The sequence below is a fragment of the Podarcis melisellensis genome (assembly GCF_964234715.1).
Source record: "Podarcis melisellensis genome assembly, chromosome: 5".
NCBI lineage: Eukaryota > Metazoa > Chordata > Lepidosauria > Squamata > Lacertidae > Podarcis > Podarcis melisellensis.
This window is the reverse complement of record NC_138537.1, coordinates 80633701-80646653: the sequence shown is the minus strand read 5'-3', so window position 1 is coordinate 80646653 and position 12953 is coordinate 80633701. Positions and strand designations below refer to the sequence as shown.

The window sequence follows — 12953 nt, the reverse complement described above, 5'->3', positions numbered from 1 at the left end:
TCATTTAAATCCTGATTGGCTGGCTATCCACTTGGCCAATCACAAGCATGTAAGGGGGCGGCCCACCAGGGCCTAGCGCTCCTGTTTGCCATGTGAGTTTTCTTGGAGCTGTCCTGGTTTGTTTCTGGCAGAAGAGGGCGATAGCTGAGGCTCCTGTTTTGACCAGTAGAGCCCGCGATCTAGAACCCCCAAGTCAGGTAAGTGGTGGGTTGTTGCTGCCGCCAGTGCTGGGCAGATGTTGCCAAGGGGCACAGGGCCCATTGACAGCGTCGGCCAGGTTCTGCAAGGTGCGGGGTGAAATCGACCCCAGCACTTAGCCGAGCAGGGTTGTCTGGTGCTGCTAACTTGCATCTAGTAAATAACTAACTGTCTACTCAGAAACAGATAGGTAGCCATGTTGGTCTGCCATAGTCAAAACAAAAAAAAATTTCCCCTTCCAGTAGCACCTTAAAGACCAACTAAGTTAGTTCTTGGTATGAGCTCATACCAAGAACTAACTTAGTTGGTCTTTAAGGTGCTACTGGAAGGGAAATTTTTTGTTTTGTTTTGTCTACTCAGAAGAAAGCCACACTGAGTTGAGTGGGCTTTATTCCATGTCAGGGTGTAGAGGACTATAGTGTTTTATCTAGGCAGCCAGGGCTCTTCTGGATGACAATATCTTTTTGCACCAGGTCAGTGAGGAGCGCTTGTTTTTTAAAATTCTCTCATATATACAAAACTCCCTGTGTGCCTTTTGGACTGTATCTGTAGATTTCCACCTCTGTGTCAAATAACCACAGAGCCTAGGGCTTGCCGATCGAAAGGTCAGCAGTTCGAATCCCCGTGACAGGGTGAGCTCCCGTTGTTTGTTCCCAACTCCTGCCAACCTAGCAGTTTGAAAGCACGTCAAGTGCAAGTAGATAAATAGGTACCACTCTGGCGGGAAGGTAAACAGTGTTTCCGTGTGCTGCTCTGGTTCACCAGAAGTGGCTTAGTCATGCTGGTCACATGACCCAGAAGCTGTCTGCAGACAAATGCAGGCTCCCTCAGCCTATAGAGCGAGATGAGCGCACAACCCCAGATTCGTCCGTGACTGGACCTAACGGTCAGGGATACCTTTTCTTTTAATAATACATGGAAGTTGGATCTCCCTCGGGAGGTTGTGGACTCTCCTTTCTTTCTAAGCAGAGGATGGATGGCCATCTGCCATGGATGCATTCGCTGAGTTTCCTATATTGCAGGCGGTTGCACTAGAAAGTGGACCCTTGGGGTTCCTTCCAGCGCTGTGATTCTATGTTTTTCTGCTTCAGCAATATTTCATTATGTTCCTATCATTTTATGTAATTGTATTTTTTATAAATTATTTTTTAAAATATATAAAATGTTCTATTTACAAACAAAACATTTAAATCACTACTTTTCTACCAGTAGGGCAGGGGCATGGATGCAGCCAGGATTTTTGTCAATTTTGTATCAGATTTGTATCAATTTTTACTTACTGGGGGACAGCTACCCTGCCCCCCTTGGCTATGCCCATGGGGGGCACAGGAAGGAAACAAGGTTGAAAGGGGGCCACAGTCAGAAAAAGGATGGGAAACACTGGGCATTAGCCAGGCCCATTTTTGTTAGGGAGGCCCATTGAATGAAGCATGCTACCAAAAAATCTCATGTGGCTCTGCATGGCAGGGATGGATTTGGTTGTGATAAAGATGTTGTCTTGGGCAGCTTGCCCACATTTCATGATTTTTCTCATTGAAGAACTCTAGAGGTCCCCAGAACACAGTTTGAAAAACACAGCAATAAAGAACTAAGCTTTTGAAGCTTTCAGTGGTTTTTAAAAGATGGAATCTTGACAAGTACAATTTTTTCTCAGTCCTGCAGCGGTAGTATGACATGTCAAGCTGCATGCGCCAAAGTTTCCTCTTCTGCACAACTGGTACAGAGACAAGAGAAATGTCTTCTGTAGCATCTTGTCATCTAAGCCCCCGTTCTGGCATTCTCCTGGCAGCAAGGAAGCTGCTGCTTTTCATGCTGCCCTAATAATGCCTGGAGCCCAAGGCAACCTGGGAGGAGTCAGGGATTCAGCTAGTTCCTACAGCAATGTTGCCCTTACTGGGAGCTGTAAGAAGGAGCTGCCTCATTGATTAGGATTCCCAGCATAAAAGGAGCAGTGCAAGGAGCCAGTTCCAGAAGGGACTCTACATTTACCCCTTTGCAACAGGATGTATTACAGAGCACCCCAAGGTCCTCACCTGAGCTCAGTGAATTTGAGTAGGGTGAGGAAGGGACGTTTCTAGTAATATATAAATTTTATTTAGACACAAAAGGGATGAGGGCAGTATTTAAGCTCACAACAACCTTGTGAGAGGAGTTAGGCGAAGGAAAGGTGAGTCACCCACAGCTCATCATAGATTTGAACCCAAGTCTCTTGGGTTAAAGTTCAACACACTAAGCAATACACCACACTGGCTCGCCTCAAAGTTAGTTAGTTTTATCTTATATTGGCAGGTTTCTTATAGTTCAATTCTTTAGAATGATTTTTTTTTTTAATGTCAAGTTCCTGTTGAACACTCTAGTCTAGTGTATCTGGTCTGGTCACAGTACACTGGTTTCAGTCAGTGGCATATGACGCATAAGGGAGAGATGTGGCTGGGGTCTTCTTCAGCTATACCTGGTATCTCCTGGCATGGGGATCAGGCCCACTCTAGTGCTCACTTTGTCCTCCACCTTTCCCCTGCCCTCCTTTCCTAGTTCTGTCTCTCTCCCCTAACCTCCCATCCTGCTTTCCCCCTATCAAGCTCTCACTTCGGAGACAGCGGCTGTAGCTCACTGAGGCAGCCTATGCCTTGCACATGGTTCAGTCCCTGGCATTTCCAATTACAGATATCGGGTATCAAGGCTGTGGGGAACCCATTACTGAAACCCTGGGGAGCTGCTGTCAATGAGTAGTCAACACTGGGCAAGATGAGCTCCATATTAGGCAGATTTTCATGCTTATATGCTCAACTGGTCTGTCATACACATACACTCTAGTCCTCTGTGCTGTTTCTCACTTTGCTTCTGAGAAAGCCTCCAGTCTTCTTGGCCCACCAGGCAGAGTGAAAACGATGGCACAATCACTTCACTGGGCCTTTCAGAATGCTCTGCACTCCAGCACATGCCTGTCTGAGCCAGCCTCTGGCACCAGCCCTCACAGTTACGGATTAACTCTACTCTCCAATTGTTTTACTACCTGCATTACTTGTTTCCCCATCAGAGCTGCTAAGTGGTTAATGTCCAGTGTTGTGACTCTGAGATTAATACTGTTTTTCACAGATGTCTTTGGGAATGTCAGATTCCTCGCGCATCAATTCACATAGTCTGCAGTTTAAAACAGCAACCTCAATATTTCTTTCAAAGTGTTTCCCTTGTGTCTTGGGGCAGAACTACATATTCTGGAAGCCGCCCAGAATGGCTGGGGAAACCCAGCCAGATGGGCCAGGGTATAAATAAAAAAGTATTATTATGAGCAAGATGATAGGTATCCCCATGTCAAGTATTCTCCCTTTATACCTGTAACATGTAGAAATGATGGCCTTGTGTCATGGTTGCAGCATTCCATGTCTGTCTTCACTCCCAGTCCATGCTATTGGCTGCTGCTACTGGCAGCGCAGGATTTAGGGTTGTGCGGGATGTTCCCCTGCACAGGGCACGCAAAATGACAACAACAATTTATATGAGTACCTACTGAGAAGATCAATTTAAAAAGCAACTGCACCAAAAGTAATTACTGCGAAAATAATAAATATTGGGGGGGAAGGCATCAAATTTTGCCCTTGCTCAGGACACCATATTACCAAAGTCTGCCCCTGCTTCTGTCAAACGCAGGGAGGGGCACATGATGATGCCATGACATGGGACAAGGAATATTATATGTTGCAGGGGAAAACTCAATGTGAATATGGTATTTTCAGAACAGCACCCCCACGCCCCCTGTATTGTGTAGATACATATCAGACTGTAGCTTATTCTCTCTGTGTTAGTGAGTATGTAACAAAATATTAGCAATTTATCTAGCTTTGTGATTTGCTAATGTGCTCCTTTTCCTCTTTGGTGGTAAAGTAACAGAGGCTGATTAGATAATACTGCAGTTTTCCTGTTTGAAAGCAAAAATAAGTTGGATGAAGTGAGGAAAGCCAAGAGTGAGTGAGTGTGTGTGTGTGTGCTTGCCTGCCCATTGTCTGGAGTAGCTATAAGCATAACTTAGCCCCAGGTCATAGATGACATCATTGTGAGGACCACATGCAAAACAGGGTAATCAATGTGCTTTGTTAGGGCTTTCAATTTTTATTCTGGACCTACACTTTCCCTTCTGATTCATAGGTGCATATGTGACGGCTGCCATCTTGACAGACCCCAGAGATTGAAACGGGGACCTCCAGAGCTGAAAGCGTGAGTCTCTACAGCTTGCGCTAAAGAGCCAGGCTCTGAAATAGGCTGTAAAAGACTCCCTTGTTCTCTGTGGATCAGCCACAGAAAGGGATAGTTCATATACTTAGATAGATTTACCCATAGCTATTCATCCCCAGGTTCTTTCTCTGCATTTAGTGCTGCAGGAACAGTTGTCTGCAGTGCTCTGTCCTTTGATAGCTCCCTTTGTACCACCAAATCCATGCTTCATGTTTCAACCCTAAGGAAACTCACCCAAAGTTGCCTTTACTCCTTCACTGGCATTACCAGTGGGGCATGTGGGTAAACAGCACCAGAGCAAAAAGGTGCTCTCGGATCAAAGGTGTTTTCATAGACAAGATGTGCCAGTGTGAATAGGGAACAGTTACAGTGACTGTACACAAAGTCAGACAGAAATGTCCCAAGGACATTTCAGATAGGGTGGGGTAGTTGTTTAATAATGGAGACTCACTCACTAAGCCCCAGGGGGAGAAACAACATTTTTACTTCACTTATCTTCACATAATAGTTCTGTGATGAGATGGGTCACCATTATTTATGCTATACACATAGAGAACTAAACCTGGGAAAGGCCATTCACTGAGTCTAGGGTTGCCTAGGGATTTGAACCCAGGTCTCCTGATTCCACCTTCCAGCCCATGACCACTGGAGTTTTCTTAGCTAATTTTGGGAGGTGTAAGGAGCTGTGCTTACCTGCAGTGCATCTTGTTAGCATGAGACTCCAGCAAACCGCCTAGCAGGTAATTGCAGGAGTGGGGTATTAAAGAACAGAACCACAGTAAATGTGGGCATTGTGAAGAGGGACTGCAGAATATGTGAAAGCATTACCCTACAGTGAAGCATATAGACACTAGAGTGTTCTATAAAAGAATCAAGGAAACACCAGTTGCAGTGACACTTAAGAGACTCAGACTGATAGAACACATTAGGCTGCCAAATTAAATTTCCAAAGCCTAGGTGCCTCTTTTCAAAAAGCAGAGTTGGGAGACAAAAGTTGTGTGTGGAAGTGGGGCTTCCATGCCCCCAAACACCCTCTTCCATTGCCCTTGCACCCCGCTCCATTGTTTCTCCCCTTGCCAATGTTCTAGACCAGTGGTTCCCAATTGATGGTCCGCAGACTGCAGGGGGTCCGTGGCACCATTCACATGACGAAACCTACTACAGAGGTATCAAAATTTGCAAAAGTAGGGGTTCCATGGCTTGGCTTCTGAAAAATGGGGGGGGGGCACAGAACTTAGCTAATTGGAAACCACTGTTCTAGACACATGACTGAAACATGATGCTGACACTCCAGCTGAGAAAAAAATAGCAGGGAGAATTGCAGTGGGGAAGTAGTTGGCAAGGAAAGGATTCCCTCTTCCAAGACACCCCTTCAGTAGAGAAGCAGCTAGGAGGCTGAAAAGTGAATTGGCTGTACCGTATGGTCCCAGACGATGAGGAAAACTATTGTCCCAGCTGACTGCAAGCAAATACTTTGTTCTTGATCTTGCAGTTTCTTTAATTGTTTGATTTTAGTGCTTTACTGTGCTATTGATGGAAGGATTTTGCTACAATGTTTTCATAAAATCACACTGTGGTACAAAAACTAGTATCCTGATTCTTGGCACATTTACTTGATAGCTTTTACTAGGTAGCAAGTTTCAGTATTCACAGTGCAACCTATTTCCATGTTGTGTGCAGTATTCCCTAGGTAAAAATTAGTCTGAGAACGAGGGTCTAAATAAAAGTGTTGACGGACTAACAGATTATTTTCAGTCCTTGGTGTCTCCTGTTACAGCTTCATCATAGCAACACCTATTATTATAAGTCTCAGGTTGCATTAAAGTGGTTGTCTTCAACCTTTCTGTTCATCTCAAGCCCCAATCTGTAACATGGAGTCCACATTTATGTTTTCTCTTTCTTTCCTTTTTCTTAAAAAGAGAGAGAGAGAGAGAGGATTGTGATGATGCCATTGGTACAATCCACTTCAGGTTACACAAGTTGAAAGCCAGTGTATTAATGCTTATTTAGGTTAGAAAATTATCCACAATAGCATTGTGCTCCAAATGAAAGTTAATGTTAAAACTTCCCCCATTGTTACTCTTGAGAAGTCAGCCTGTTTTTAAGTTTTGGAGGAAGCTGAACATCCTTTAAATTGTGTTTCTGTTCCCATTGCATCCCCTCCAGTCATGCACAATATCCATTTCAAAGGGATGCCCTCAAAATAAACATTTGCATTCTTAATTATGTATCATGGTTAAGAAGATGTTTCAGATCCAGTTTGTTTATTCCATTTGTATTGTTACTTTTATTTTTGTCCATTGCTCATTTTCAACAGGTAGGACCTGCTAGGTCAATTTTGATTGTGAGCTGTTGGCATGTTTGAATCCCCATGCCGTGTACAAAGAAAACCTAACTGCTGGTTTTTAATTATTACACGCACACTCTCATTTCCAAGCTTTATGTAACACACATTTTGAGTAGGAGTGCTTCCATTATCTGTAATAAACAGCCTCAAGTGTTGCAGCACTGGAAATCATAGCAACCAAAGTTAGCAGAATCGTACTTCAACAAAAAAGATAGCTTGACTTTGCCCAGTACCATAACCCCTGTATTTATTCATCACATTCATACCTGTCTTCAAAGGTTATTTAATTTATACATATTGAAAAGCTTGAAATTTTATACTTTACATTCCTGTGTTAATGGCTTGCACCTATTTAAGTTTAAAAATATGATATGCATGTGTGCCAATTAACGCAGAGCAGACGCACATCAAAGACCAAGCTGTAAGTTGCAGGTTATGAGAATACAGTAAATAAATCCACATTTACAAGTGGATCTAGTCCCTGCGGGCATGGTCTGTTCACATCTGCAAGTGCAGCACTTGTGCATGGAGGGTCCCAAGATAGCATCCTACAGCCCTGATTCCCTTTCCCATTTATGTGTGAACAGGCAGCATGATGAGATGTTAGGAGAATATTGGGCTTCTTATGTCCACCATCCAACTCTCTTTTGTGCCTGATACAAGAGGAGGGAGGTGAGAGACATGTGCAGGCCTCCTGTTCTCCTTATTATCCCATCAGATTGACTGTGCACATGCCTGTAGATTTGGTGCTCCAGAAAGCTCTGTTGAGCTGCATTGGAATCAACCATACATCTAGGTCCTGCTTGTGGTGCAAATGGATTGTGACATTTGTAGAGTTTTCTACCATATTTGATCACCTACATAGCAAGGTCATGGGGATTTTTTTAGAGTATGTTCTTTATGTCTATATCAACCTAAGCTCACAGAAAAAGATGGTAGATCTATTTAGTTGTATGCATGAGTTTATTTTATTGTGGGGGTGGGCAGATAATCCTGGCTATCTTGTGTCACAAAATACGTAATTTTATTACATCAGGGTTTTATAGTAATAAAAGCTTTTATGCAGCGCTTTTCGAATGTCCAAAGTACTTTGAATATATTTTATCTCAGCATATGTACAACAACCCCTGTAAGGCAGGTCAGTGTTGTTATCCCCAGATTGATGATTTGGGATGATGGACCAAAAGAGAGAAGACCCTTACTTTTTAAATTCATTGCAGATTTCCTGTTTCACAGCTGATTCTTAGTCTGTGTACCACAGTAGCTCTCATAGAACACTTAATAGGGGTTTTTGGGTGTGCTGCTTATGCAACGTGTGAGAGGATGCCCTCTGAATTCTAATTTTAGCTCGTGTAGCAATTGCCGTTCCTTTAAAGGATTGCTGTGAGCCAGTGCAGGAAGAAAGAGCTGGAGTCTAGACCTGATTGAGCTGGGACAAGGGAGCTAAAGCCACGGTGGCTCAAGAGCTTAAAAATAAATGACATTGGCAAAGCAAATGTATCCAAGCATCCACTTTGCTTCATGTGTTGCTTCAGTTGCTAAAAATCCACTTTCGCAAATTTATTGCCATTTGCCTCTTCTGCAGGTAGCATAGTTTCAAAAGTGAAACTCTTCATGCTTCAACTAATTTCATTGCCATTCACCTCCATAATCATTGTCATATGCATTTGTGCTTCACTGCCAAACGTATTTCTTCCCTTCGCTGATGCAAAAGCAATTGCTCTCCTTGCAACCAAACAGAAGCTATTACCTTTGTAAATGTTATCACTGTCAGGCAGTTCACCAAGCTAGTGTATTGGCTGGGGAATGAAAATTAAAAGATTGCTCTTCCCACCCAGCCCAAGCACTCCTTTAAATTATAAAGTATGACTTTATATACTAGGTGTATCTCTTCTCCCCCCTCCCCATTTTCTTTTTTGCAGTGATGGGACTTTCCCGTATGATTCTGTTCCTTGGCAGCAAAACACCAACCAACCACCAGGCTCCCTTTCAGTGGTCACTACAGTATGGGGTGTGACTAACACCTCCCAGAGCCAGGTAAGCTTCATTTTGTGGCTTCTCTCCTCGGTAACCATTCTTTGGATCAGATAGGGCAGAACTGCTGGAGGCTGGAAAAAATAATTCCTGGGGCCCTAGGAGGCTGGGGGGGGGGATTGTTTGGCTTGCACTAAACCTACCAAGTTCACGTGTCCCAAACAAAACATAGCTATCCTATGAAATTTTTGCTTCTCCAAATCTTGTGACACACTGCTCCAATTCGTTGTAGGACGGGCACACAGAGATGTGCATCTTTAACATAATGAAAATGCATTATATGGGAAAATTGCTTGCAAAGATGCATATATTAGAAAAAGGGAAACTGCAAAGTGACTGGCACTGTGTGAAACTGAAATTGACAGATCCATCCATCTCTACTGGGCCTAAATTTGGCTTTCAAACAAGGCCTGCCTGCCCGTAAGGGAAGCTGAGGCAGCTTCCAGCAGTATCCCACCAAAATCTTGTGAGATCTCATGTACTCTGTGAGATCATGACCATCGTCATCGCTTTGTGTGACCCCAGTAGGGGAGGCAGCAGCAGGGCAGGATGGCCCCTTCCCGTTTCACCCCAGGCAGCAAAATGAGGCATACCCATGCTCTCAAAGGCAACTAGTCCTGTAGCCTTAGGATCTTTCAGTGCAGGTGTGGGCAGAGGGTAGACTACTGTCCACCAGGGGATCTCAAGTGGATAACCTAGTAATTGCTGGTTGATGGGATTTAAAAATAAACTAAAGCTGCACTGAAAGCACGTCAGAGTGCAAGTGGATAAATAGGTACTGCTCCGGCGGGAAGGTAAACAGCGTTTCCGTTTGCTGCTCTGGTTCGCCAGATTGATCTTATTCTGTAACACATTCCTTACGTTTGAAGCAACAGCGATCACTTAATGCCAATTCATTATATATTTAACCTTTGAGAGATCCTGAATTTGCATTCTTGCTTTGCAAATGTAAAACACATTAGTGGACCATGGAGATTCTAGAGGAGAAAATAAGCAATCACCAAGACTGAATTTAGCCATCCCTCTTCTGGGGACTCTTACGTGGCTCCAGATAGCCCATGCTCTAAGATCACTGGATAGGTAGGGAGCTGAGATAATAAGGGTGAGCAATATGGGAAGGTGCCTTAGACAGAGTCAGGCCATTGGTCCATCTAGCCACAGCAGTGTTTCAAGATATCAGGCTCCCCACCCCCACCCCTGGTCCCTCCAAAGATCCTTTCTCTGGATCTGCCGGAGATTGAAGTTGCAACTGTCTGCACAAAAGCATACAACCTGACACAGAGTTACACCTCCTGTAACGGAATGAGTGCTGCTATCAGAGCTGTCAGAACTGTTCAGATGCCACTTCCATTTTTTCTTCTTCTTTCAACCAGGTGCTGGGAAATCCTATGGCAAATGCTAACAATCCTATGAACCCAGGAGGAAATCCCATGGCTTCTGGGATGACTACCAGCAATCCTGGCATGAATTCACCTCAGTTTGCTGGGCAACAACAGCAGTTCTCGGCCAAGGCAGGCTCCAATCAGCCGTACATACAACCGGGCATGTATGGGCGGCCCAACTACCCAGGGAGTGGAGGCTTTGGGGGAAGGTAAGGCTGGTTTGTGTAGACTAGAACTTGGCACTTCTCAGGCATGTAAGTAGGCAATGAATTGATGCATTTGAAGCAGGAGCAGCTTAAATGACAAGGTCCTTTGTCATACAACACATGGACCACATACACATGTCTAAGAGGCATATCATGCTTGCTCTGCTCGATAAGACATGCAAATAAAAACTCACCTGCTAGATCCAACCCAGCATTCTTTTCGCAGCAATTGTTAGCTGGATGCCTTTGGGAAGGGCACAAACAGGACATGGTGGTAATGAGCTTTTCTTGTTGCTTCCCCTAACATCCAGAATTGGGTGATACAGTGCCTTTGTAGATGGAGGACCCATTTAATTCTCACAGTTAATAGGCACCAATGGATTGATTCTCTGTGAACTTGCCTGATCCATTCTTAAAGTCAGGGATAGGGAACCCAGGGCCCTCCAGACACTATGAGACTCTGATTCCCATCAGCCCAAGCTGACATGGAGAGTTGTCAGGGATGATGGGAGTTGTAGTCCAGGAATATGGAGAGCCACAGGTTTCCCCAGCCCTGTTTAAAGCCCACATTTAGTAGTGAATGCCATACTCATATAGATGTATACAGAGGAAACTCTTGGCAGTTACCCTATTCAGCTGATGATTCGTGCCTATGTTGAGATTGGGAGTCACATGTTTCTCTTGCCTACTCCTCACTGTGGGGAGGACCAACCACATTAATCTGAATATTGGATCTTCCTGGCCTTATGAAATAACAATCAAATTCTGTTTCACAAGGACATGGAGACTGCATATGGAAATAAAAAGTCTGGTGATTTCTGGTTTGGTTGCTCACTTATCATCCCAAGGTGAGGAAAAGAACAGGCAAACCTGAGGGCCACTTCCAGTCTCCTAATCTGATCAGACCCCAAGAGACCCATACTATCATAAATCTGACATGCTAGAGAGATTATAGTCCTTCTTTAATATGGTTATAAAATGGTTGTCTTACTGAAAGTTATGTAGTTATGGGGGTCTTTGAACCTAAACTATATATAGTTATAAGATGGTTAGCTTACTGAAATTTCACTTTTCTTATTGTTCATCACCTTTGCAATAAGGGGACAAAAATCACAGTCTCAGCTTTAGGGCATTCTTGGGAATAAACAGTGATAGAAGAGGGTGACATAAACATAGGAGCTGGAGCCTTAACAGTATAATATACGGTTAATTGATAATCATGCTGTCAATTTTTTTTTTCCGCTTACGCAAAAAGTCTGAAGGGGTTACAGTTAACTATGCCTAGTAAAGCTACATAGTTGCTTTAAAAAAAAAGGCTGTCTAGACTCAGAGGGAAATTAATCACAGTAGCAGGAAATGATTTGCAAATGACTTAGGTCAATCAATTAACTCTAATAAACACCTAAAATAAAGTTTTAATTAACTCTGAAATTGTGACACAAACCACAGTTTAGCCATGATTAACATTTTGCTAAGCTAGGAGGAGAAGGATATTGATGGATACAAGTACTGCTGCTTTGCATAAGAGAATGATCTTTGAATGTGACTGAATCCGAGGCCCAACAATACTGTGCTTGTGTTCGAATTGTCACCACAGAAAATTCATCTGACAAAACATTGGTCTGAGATGGTTATATTTATCTGCATCGTTCAGAAACAATTCAGGCACGCCTCGTTGATTTATGTTTATGCAGACTGATGTTGTTATCAATCCATGTTGGCACACCTAGACCTACCAAGTGCCCCATCGTGCTGTCATTGCCTCCACTGAGGAGGGGAAGAAGCCCTTCCTTTCCTCCAGGTTGCCTGGAGATGTGGCTGGTGGGGTGCCTGGTGAATTTTTCTGGAGCCACCACATTTCTGAGAAAATATGCAAATGGATCAAAGCAATTCCCTGCAAAAGTTCTCAGCGGACGGGAGTTACAGAATTCATGAAAGGGAACAAAAACAATCAGGAAGCTGGGACTGGGGTGGGTTTGGGAATTGAGTATGAATGTAAATAGTACGTTTGCAGTGGATACTCTTGGGAGGGGAGAAGAGTGGAATTTGCCACCTAGAATGAGGTGTGAGAATTAAAGTAGCAGAAGAAATCAGCAGAGAAGTATAAAGTGATTCAATTCTGTGGGGGGCACCATTCTCTTTGAAAGCATCCAGAGTTATGCTGCAGTTGCAGAATTCCCTAAACTCTGTACAGGGATGATCAAATATTGGTATATATCTGTAGCATCTCACTTTCATTCTGCACATCTCTCTCCCCCCCCCCCCGTATTGTGTCTGTTCTAGTCCCAAATGTAAGCTCGAACACTGATGCCTTTTAATTGCATTTCCCTCCTTTAGCTACCCAGGAGGCCCTAATAATCCTGCAGGAATGGGGATCCCACCCCACACCAGGCCGCCTGCTGACTTCACTCAACCAGCCGCTGCTGCCGCCGCCGCTGCAGTTGCAGCAGCGGCAGCTACAGCCACAGCTACTGCCACAGCAACGGTTGCAGCCCTTCAGGAAACACAGAACAAGGAAATGAATCAGTATGGACCGGTAAGAGAACCAGCCTACTC

At 43.9% G+C, this 12953-nt stretch overlaps 1 protein-coding gene across 14 annotated transcripts in view; it reads left to right on the top strand.

Moving 5' to 3' along the window:
• ZMIZ1 (zinc finger MIZ-type containing 1) overlaps nucleotides 1–12953 on the top strand; it is a 363974-nt gene that overhangs the window by 323199 nt on the left and 27822 nt on the right. For 10 of the 14 annotated variants that reach the window (XM_081913507.1, XM_081913513.1, XM_081913514.1 and 7 more), the window contains 4 exons: nucleotides 4342–4410; nucleotides 8698–8812; nucleotides 10183–10400; nucleotides 12735–12933. In XM_081913507.1, coding sequence (XP_081769633.1) covers nucleotides 4342–4410; nucleotides 8698–8812; nucleotides 10183–10400; nucleotides 12735–12933 — 601 coding nt within the window. The remainder of the gene's footprint in view (nucleotides 1–4341; nucleotides 4411–8697; nucleotides 8813–10182; nucleotides 10401–12734; nucleotides 12934–12953) is intronic. The other 4 variants (XM_081913518.1, XM_081913517.1, XM_081913511.1 and 1 more) reach the window with 1 other exon arrangement.